The 9,691-nt window shown below is 32.9% G+C and overlaps 2 protein-coding genes across 2 annotated transcripts in view; one reads left to right on the forward strand and one right to left on the reverse strand.

Annotated features, from left to right (window-relative positions):
* Positions 1–376: 376 nt before the first annotated feature.
* Positions 377–6,762, forward strand: LOC100801044 (translation initiation factor eIF-2B subunit beta). The gene is made up of 11 exons (XM_003528897.5): positions 377–500; positions 604–672; positions 857–1,011; positions 1,545–1,832; positions 2,255–2,384; positions 3,608–3,715; positions 3,813–3,915; positions 3,996–4,121; positions 5,590–5,777; positions 5,896–6,023; positions 6,475–6,762. Exons 2-10 carry the CDS (start codon positions 620–622, stop codon positions 5,990–5,992), a joined length of 1,248 nt encoding a protein of 415 aa, XP_003528945.1. The 5' UTR covers positions 377–500; positions 604–619; the 3' UTR covers positions 5,993–6,023; positions 6,475–6,762.
* Positions 6,763–8,243: 1,481 nt separating this feature from the next.
* LOC100801587 (syntaxin-81-like) overlaps positions 8,244–9,691 on the reverse strand; it is a gene marked incomplete in the record, with an annotated part of 4,750 nt that continues 3,302 nt past the window's right edge. Inside the window, 3 exon segments of the mRNA NM_001252973.1 lie at positions 8,244–8,500; positions 8,845–8,976; positions 9,098–9,340. Coding sequence (NP_001239902.1) covers positions 8,357–8,500; positions 8,845–8,976; positions 9,098–9,340 — 519 coding nt within the window.

Consider the following 9,691-nt stretch of genomic DNA (forward strand, 5'->3'; position numbering starts at 1 on the left):
TTTAGAAACTAAAAAATAAATCTTGACAAAATGATGAATTATTTTCATAATTTATCTTTTGACCAGTGCGAAATCATGAAAAAACTATATATTAAAATTTAAAATACTACGTGAGAAATTCAGGAAAAAAAAAACTGAAATTTTGTGGGCTGGTGGGTATCCGGATCCGAATATGGGCAATCGGATTCCACGAAGTGAACTGATAAAAGCCTGACACGAAACCGGTTTCAATACATTTACGCATTCACGAAGTCGTGAATTAGAGCCTTTAGATGAAGATCGAACGGATAAAATTTCGGATGCATATTTTAAGTCTGATTTACGAGGCAAAAGATGATTCGTCGATCTTCATCCAACGGTTATGATTAGCTCACTGCGTGAATTCGATAAATTCCCGACCGCAGAAAATTCATGAAATTCAGTACCCCTTTCTCTTCCATTGTCAAATTTTTTTCTCGTAGACACTCTAATTCGAGCTCCAAGTAAAGACCCTTGACATTGTAATACTACTTTAGCTTACCCTTTTGTTTGTACTTTCATACATTAAAATCCTATTCTGTTTTTCTTATTTTTTATTTTATTTATTATTGTTCTTATTTTCAGGTTGAGTTTGGCCAAAATGCCGGATGTTCATACCCTCGTTAATGATTTTCTGAATCAGCTTAAAAAACGGTAATTTTTTTCTCCTCTGACACTGTTTGAGTTCAATGAATGGTGTATTAGGAACCATCATGTGACTTTTGAGGTTGAGGAATTTATTCTTGTTTTTTCTGTTTAGGAGTGTGTGTGTGTGTTTGATTTGTTATTTGTTTATATTTGTGATTTCTTATTTATTTATTTTGCTGAGTGATGCTAGTAAAATTGAAGGTTCTCAGGCCACAGCAAAGCTCACAGCAGAGTTGCTCCGGTCTGTGATTTCACAGCAGCGAGTGCCACACACGAACCAAGCCACAACTCTGATTAATGCAGTGAGGGCTGTGGGGGAGCAGCTTATTGCTGCTAATCCTATTGGTATGTTAAGATAAATGTTTATTTATTTATTTTTTATAATTTGTCTATAGCTAGCTTTTGGGGTTTGAATTAAACTCAAATCAGAATTCTAAGAAGGTATTAGAACCTATTTTAGTGGTTGCTGTTTGGCCTATATGGCTATTATTGGATCATTTGCAGTTGTTCAATCCTCCAAACTTCATGCTTGAGTGCCTTGTCCCTCAGTGCGAGGGGAGTGGCTTAGAGATCCTCCATTGACTAGTCATATGAGTGTATATAAGTGGGGGAGTAATCCTCACTTCATGAACTAACTTTTGGGGTTGAGTTAGGTCCAAATCCTAGTTCTCAGAATGCATTTTGTATGAATTGTGTTCAATGATTTATAACCGTTGAAGTATGTATTTTTGGGTTTATTTGCAGCCTGATTTCCTAGATTAGTAGTTCTTTTGTTGAAGGATGTTATAGAGTTACATGCACAAGTTTATTGTGATTTGGGAATTATGTAGATTTATTTATTGTTAACCTATCATGACATGTAGTGTATGTGATTGCAGAGCTAGCTGTTGGAAATATTGTGAGGCGTGTTTTGCACATTATAAGGGAAGAGGATCTTTCCCTTGCAACAGCTGCTATGGATGGTTTGGGGGTATCAGCTGCAAGTGACGATGAAGATGATGCGGAGCGAGATGAAAATCCTGTTTTATCTGCGGCTGCTGTTGCAGCTGCTGCCAGAAGCACATTGCGTCCACCGTCATTGCAAACTCTTCTAGAGGATACATCTGATTCAGCTGCTGCTCCCCCCACATCTTCCTCAGGGGGTGAATCTGACGGGAGAAGTAGATGTGAGGATTGCACTAGGCTATTGAGATTTTTAGAACCTTTATAATATTTTCCATGATATATTCTTTTTGCTTCTTAATAATGAAAGGCTTTTGCATTTCTGGATACTTAGAAATTCATGCTTAAATGCTATAGAGAGGTTATTTTTTATTTCGTCCTTTTACATGTAAAAGTTCATGTAAGACACTAGATTTCCGTTAGTCTAGATAACTTCTGTTGATGCTACAGGTATTCATTTTTTTGCATTTTTTTAAAGATATTTGAATGCTTCATTGACATTAAAGGATATTAACATTGTTTACTTCTTATGTGGCAATAGATATTAACATTGTTTACTTCTTATGTGGCATTTGATGAAATATTTGTTCTTGCTGTTCAATTGCATGTATTTTCGTTTTTTGAGTTTTGTTTTCTTTTGTTACAGCTGTGGAAAAAGGTTCAAGAGGGAGGAAATTGAAGCATGATGTCATCGAAGCAGTCAATGAACTTATTCAAGACATATCTACTTGCTATGAACAAATAGCTGAGCAGGCAGTGGAGCACATTCATCACAAGTTTGTTTCCCGTGAAATTATTATAAAGATAAATTGTTTATCTTTAGCCACTTGAAAGTGCTTGTTTTAAAATACTTATACATGCTTCTCAAAAGCCAGATTGTTCTGTGACTTTGAAAAGCTTGCATGGAAATTTTTACGTATTTATAGACCATTTATTTTGATCCTACAATGTGTCAGGAATCATTCTATTTTATTTGGCATCAATCCTAAGATTTATTCTGGTCATAAATGGATATTTTACAAAGGGTACCAACACCCAAGAATTATCCTCTTAATGACTTATTGAAAGCTTTTGTTTCCTGAGTTGAGTATTCTTTACCAGGTCTTAATAGTGAACACTACATTATAACTATTTCTAGATGGTCTAATATGTAATCACAAACTAAACTGTTATTGTTATTTATAACAATTGTATAGGAGGCAATGCATATGTTAAGTGTCCAATACATTGTTTTTGAGCACTTTCTACATTATTTTGTTAATGCAAGAAGATTGGACTGAAATGGCAAAGAATAGCAGAATTGGAAGATTCCAACTAAATTTTTTATGTAGCTTCTTATATGGTTGAGTTTATCAAGCCACACTTTTGTTAAAGCTTCTCTTGGAGGCTGTCTTGTCTTACCCTAATTGTTTTTTAGCTTCCTGTGGAGTATGGATTGCCTTAATGTACAGTATGATAGCATTACTGGTCTAGGATAAAAAACAGATAATAGTACCTTATTTTATGAATATATGGCAATTGTATTTGGGGTAGCTACAATTGGCTGACATTATTAGTCAAAGAACAATTTTGAAGTACATAACATTACCTTAGAATATCATGTGTCTATTTGATAAGTGCCATTTAATTTACAACATCAAACTACGGGGTCTTCAATATTTATCTTTTTGAAAGTAACTGTTGTGGCTTGTTTTTTATATATTGGGAAAATGAGTTATTTTTCATGTTGATGTTTCTCAAATTTAAGGTTGTTTTGTGTTGCAGAAGATTGCCTAATGTTGACTAACATTATTAGGGTCCATATATTTTCCTTATCTTTTTTTCTTGTATCCCTACTCCCTAGTATCTTTAATAACCAAGGAGAATGTTCTTCTATTGATTTTTGTGTATGTATTATGATGATTTCTTTTTCTTTTTCTTTATTTTCTTTTTTTTAGATAGAAGAAAATCTTTTATTCTTTTTCTCATTATTTAACACCTCTGTTTGCATGATTTTCAGTGAGGTAATATTAACATTAGGCAGCTCAAAAACAGTGTTGGAATTTCTTTATGCTGCGAAGGAAAAACAGAGATCATTTAAGGTCTTTGTTGCTGAAGGGGCCCCTAGGTTGGTTGTAGTGGCTATGTAACATTTGCATTTATTAGCAATGAACTTGTTTATATTCTTCATAAGACAATATAATGTTTACTGTGTGTGCAATCAGATATCAGGGACATCTCCTTGCAAAAGAATTGGCTGCTAGAGGCTTACAGACCACAGTAATTACTGATTCAGCTGTTTTTGCAATGATTTCTCGAGTGAACATGGTATGTGAAAATCCTGGCATAATTTTTGGAATCAAGGGCTCATGCGGTATTTAAGTTGATTTAAACCTACCATTAAATAGGTTATAGTTGGAGCTCATGCTGTCATGGCTAATGGTGGAGTTATTGCACCAGTGGGGTTAAATATGGCTGCACTTGCAGCTCAAAGGCATGCTGTTCCATTTGTTGTACTTGCTGGGAGTCACAAGGTGAGTTGTTAACATTTAATATCTTTGTGCCTCACATGCCATGTTCTATGAAACAAGAATGCTTATGACTTTTGATGTCTCCCCGTAACTTCATGTTGTTAAATCTGGAAATAGGATGATAGTTTATTGCCAAATTCATGGGAGACAGAATATGAATTGTTTTTTGTGGATGTGGAGTTGAGAATTAGTTGTTAATTGATCTGGATAATACATTACAGTTTGTATATTTGTAAATTGAAATATCAGAATCAAAATAAATACATAATTAATGTGGTGTTTTTAATTTGTTTTACTGAATTTTCAAAATGTATCACCAAACAATATTTGATAGTTCAAACCAAATATTAGGTTCAAACCAAATATTAGGCAAAAGTATGATTTGAATTTAAGTCAAATTTATATGGATATACGGCAGTAGTTTTAACTTTTGCCCCTTTTCTTCTTCCTTCCTCTTCTTTAACTAGAAATGGAGGGATAAATATAGAATAGTTAACCAACTATGAATGGTCAACCCAAAAGGTTCCATTAAATGCTAGTCCTTCTTTAGGGTATTTAGACAATTTATTATGGCATTAAAAGGCCGATGAGGAAGAAGAGACAAATGGTTTGAAGAATGACTTTTCAATGTATATAAAATACAAAATCTTTGAAATATAGATCTAAACTAAAGTGTGTAAAATTTTTAGCCATTAGTTTAAAATAATGGTACTAAAGTTTTTATCATGATGAGGTGATAGTGAAGCATAGAATTCCTAATATATATCCATATAGACGTTAATTATTCCATTTCTACTAGTTTTGGAGAAACCCAAATTCATTTTCTGTATTAAGAGTTGATATTATCAGAGTTTGAACTTTGAAGGTACTGAGTGTCAATATATTTTTGAAAGCAGCTTAATTGTACTCCTATTGTCTGCTGTCTATCTATTTCTATTGAATGTAATGTAAGTTTAGAGTCTAGATATCTCAAACTGTTTAAATTGGTTACTCTTGATGTAATGATGGAATTTGTAGAGATTTGAAATTCTGAATTTAACAACATTCTGTGTGACTTAATTAAGATGTGTCCAGATTCCAGATTGTGATAATATTACTGATTACTAATAATACAAAATACCTCCAGGCTTTCCATTAATTTCTTTTAAGGAGACTTTGATGCCATTTAAAATTAATTTGTGATCTCCTTCATCATCTCATTTACCAACTGTTTGGCTTTTGTTACTGGCCTGTTGGGTGTGATGGGGAACTTTCAAGTTTCGTTACTGGAGCATTAGCATTAGTAGATATGCAAGGGGTTGATTGTATTAACAAACCGTGTTTTACTTATTTGGCTTAAGCCTTTCTTTGTAATTTCCTTAGTCTGTTCTGGGCACTTCTTGTGCTCAGTATAGACTGTTTTAATAAATTTTTCTTATAAAAAAATCCAACTGTTTGGCTTTTGTTGAAATTTGCTATATTTTGTTGACAGTTGTGCCCTTTGTATCCACACAATCCTGAAGTCCTACTGAATGAGCTGAGATCCCCATCTGAGCTACTTGACTTTGGGGAATTCTCAGATTGCATGGATTCTGCAAGCGGTGCCGGTTCTCTTCATGTTGTTAATCCAACATTTGATTACGTGCCACCAAAACTTGTTAGTCTCTTTATTACTGACACGTAAGTTGAACTGACTTGATTGGAAAACTTGCTTTCCTTTATCATTGACTATGGAAAATGTGTGTACTAATTGGTTTCTTTTTCTGCACTTGCTTGTTTGGAAATTACTTCTTCTCAGAGGAGGGCATAATCCTTCCTATATGTACCGGCTCATAGCTGATTACTACTCAGCTGATGATTTGGTGGTGAAACGAAGACCCACTACAGGGAGTTGAGTTCAGATACCCCAAATTTTGTCCTATAACTGTAAGTAAGCAATTAAGTATTTTTATACTTCTGTTTTCATTGTGTCTGTTATATTGGTTGAGAGGACTGGTGAAACAACTATGTTAATTTCTGAAACAAAAAGTTGTGTGAAGAAGTTGGCGTTTGTGCATAGTCAATATTGTGATAGACTAGTAAAATCTGATGCTATCTGAGCTTATTGAGATGGGACTCTTCAATTTATTCATGTATTATACTTATAATAGGATATTAATTATTAACAAATAATAACAAAAACTTTTGTTGCTCTCTTTAATAAATTTTTACTTAAACATTTTATTTAAATTTAAAAATACCCTTGTAATACAGAGGAAACTTCCAAGTTACTAGAATCGTTAAACCATCTAACGAAGGCTTTTGTAGCAATGCTTGCAATGGTTTTTCTGTTTTAAAGGAATATCTATTTAATGACATTTTGGTGGTCCATTTTCAGGTTGTTGGTGGTCTCTGATGAACCATGAGCCGGAGATATTTGTGTAGTAGAAAATCTTATTCAATTGTAGTAATTGGGGTGGAGAAATTGTAACCGTGGAAATGATATGGGAAAATACAAAGTGAAACAAGGAAAATTATATTTTTGTGGTTGCTGACTTCTTGGACATAACCTTGTCGTTTTTGTTTTCGGTCCACTCGTGGGCATTCAAGAGTATCACTTGTCACCATTTTTTTTATTGTACATCTTTGTTTCCACATAAAGAAATGATAATACTATTTTCGTCTATAATATACAAACTTCTAGTCTAGCTATCTGAATGTTATTTAAAAATGTGGTTGTGATAGTAGCATCTTGTTTGTTATTCTCTTATTTGAACAAATGAAAATCGTAGACTTTTGCGCACATAAAAATCCAAGAGAATGGTTTGTCATGACATGTGTCAGTAGTCTAATTTCGTATAACAAATTTGATTTTTCATTTTTTAAAGTAGAATAATCTCTTGAACTCTCCTTTTTTACATAATACGCAGTCACTTGTCTCGGTCATTTTAAGAGGGTTTTTATTTTATATTAAATTAAATTTATAGTTATTTTCTTTTGATTAATTGTTCCTTAAAGAATTTGTAGTTTCTTTAATTAATGCTAGTTTGTTTTAGTAAATCTTATGCACTTTTGACTATTGAATAATAATAATAATTTATTAAATATTTATATTAAAGAGGTCTAGATAAATTTAACGAATAGATCAAATGGTAATCACATTTTACCTCAAAATATAATTCAACTTTGGAATAAAATTATTGGCTGACCACAACTTTGAGGGAGTATTTATTGCCAACTCCACATCTATTATAAGAGTGAAATAAACTATTAAGAATAAATAGTTTATGCATTGATAGGGTAGAGAAATTTTACTTTATCCAATTACAAAAATGAATGTTAATTATATTTTATATTGTAAATAGTTTTTGTAATAACTATCTTCAAACTCATAATATCAATAATGAGTTTTGATTAGTTCACTATATAATTTACACTAACAGTGTTTAGTCTTTAAATTCAAACTAAAATTGAAATTACTTTTTAATTAAGGATATTTTTAGAAATTAGAAATAAAACAGATAATTTTTTTTTGGGTGCACCATTACATATGTACACGTCTAAAAATAGACCCTTAGACATTCTACATCATTACATATGTCAATATTTTAATAGGTAATCTTTCAAAAATTTATGTAAATAGATTATCCAGCCCTTCTCTGAAAAACATCTAGCCCTTCAAATTGTGTACCATACTTTTACACCATAAGCAACAAGGAGTGATGATAAATACTCCCACTTTGATTAAAAAAATTTCATATTTATTGATTGGAAAAAAAACTTTAATTTATAAATGGCAAGTGTTTTGTTTATACGATAATCCTTATTATACTTTTCCAATATTTTCAAAAGGATTTGAAGTCATCGTCTTCTTTCTTTAAGTACCAAAACTTTAAGTCTTTAATCATTGATAATGAAACTTCAATCTCTTAATTAGTTGATAGTAAAAATACTTCATTCCAGAAGATATGAAAATGCATGGTATATAACAGGTTCAGTGAGGAATTCTTTTAACATTTCCATCAGACTGTTGATTTAAAGGAAAAGAAGGAAGAAATGTTAGTCCTTCACTTTCCTTTATCTCCTCCAAAATTGCAAACCAAATAAGATATTTTGATTTCCCATCCCTCCACCCAACAGTAGGCATGTCTCTTTTGTCATTCCCTTCATAAATTGATTACTAAAATTCTTTCTCCAATAAGCATCGCATCTAGAAAAATGAGAAAGGGGGGCAGAGAGTATCTATAGGATACACCGTGACAGCAGGAAACCAAAAGCATTTAACTATACCAATCAAGAAAGAGAATTGAAAAAGTAAGCACAAATAGAAATAGTAAAAGAAATGTCCTGCTGCTGCTATTCCGCTGAATGGCTTGTGAGAGTTCTTTGTTACCAAGCTCAACATTGTTAGTAGCTTCAACAGCCTGTAAAAGGCAGCAGAAGAACTATTATATTTCTTGGAAATTGGAAATGCAACTATTTTTGTGCAGATTAAACAAATTGCACAATACTTACTGCACTACAATGTTGAAACCTGTGAAAAATATAAACCTTCATAGTATGAATTACTAATACATAGAATGTGGATACTAGGATTTTTAGGTGAATAAAATACTGATTATTTATTTTTAGGATCACTGGGTTATCAAGTGGGATTTGCATAGTATTTAGATTGCAAAATAGATATGATAGATGGCAACCTTAACATGTTCACACAAAAAAAGGAGAACAAGGGTGAAGAATATGATATGTTAATATGTTATATAACCTGATCATACAGATGCTCAATTTGCTGAGCTTGATGCAAAACATGTGTAGACATGAGGTGATTTAGTGCAGACATCTCCACCATCTTAGTTTCAGTTTCTTGAACTGTATCGAGAAGACTAGTCAATTCCACCTACAGGAAAAGAAACAATGGCAAAGGGTTAGTTATAAGAATCTAATAGCCTTCAATTTAACAAATGACACATGATAGAATAACTCCTACATAAACTCATAAGGAAATCAATTTTTATCACCTGAAGGGCACGTGTTTCATCATCCAAGAGTTGCTGTTGGACTCTTAGAGGCTCAGCGCGTAACTCCTCTGGTTCTCTGAGCTCCATGTCACTTGACTTAGAGGTTTCTGCAGAATCATTCCTGGCTACACGGTTAAGTTTTCTTCGTGGTATTGCTTTGTTAATAGCATCCTGGAAGCGTACAGCTCTGAGCTGATCAAACTGTGCCGTAACTGAATGGAGCCTCTCACTTAAAATTAGAACCTAAAATTGGGGCCAACTAAACATTAGCATAGCATACAAATAAAAAAAAACCATCTCAATTCATGAATGTATTAGTATTCAGGAGTTCAATGAAATAACATTATCAACTATCAAGCATTGACTGTGCATAAGGGATCAAGATGATTGTCTCATAGTTGCTAATATGTTATGTAACCTGATCATGTTTTTCTTTCTTTCTTTCTTTTTTTTTTTTGGGGGGGGGGGGGGGGGGGGGTTTTCCCTTTTTTAAGAAAAAGTTTAGGAACAGTCCCCCTCCCGAAAAAAGTATTCACATTTCCCTTGTTCACTGGGCCAAGAGATAGAGTGATATTCTTTCTCTTTTTTAGGGGT

The sequence above is a fragment of the Glycine max genome, chromosome 7 (assembly GCF_000004515.6).
Source record: "Glycine max cultivar Williams 82 chromosome 7, Glycine_max_v4.0, whole genome shotgun sequence".
NCBI lineage: Eukaryota > Viridiplantae > Streptophyta > Magnoliopsida > Fabales > Fabaceae > Glycine > Glycine max.

Coding starts and splice junctions, on each gene's coding strand:
- LOC100801044 (XM_003528897.5), top strand. CDS start 620: ATGCCGGATGTTCATACCCTCGTTAATGATTTTCTGAATCAGCTTAAA. Junction 673..856: donor CTGAATCAGCTTAAAAAACG/GTAATTTTTTTC, acceptor GAGTGATGCTAG/TAAAATTGAAGGTTCTCAGG. Junction 2,385..3,607: donor GTGGAGCACATTCATCACAA/GTTTGTTTCCCG, acceptor CATGATTTTCAG/TGAGGTAATATTAACATTAG.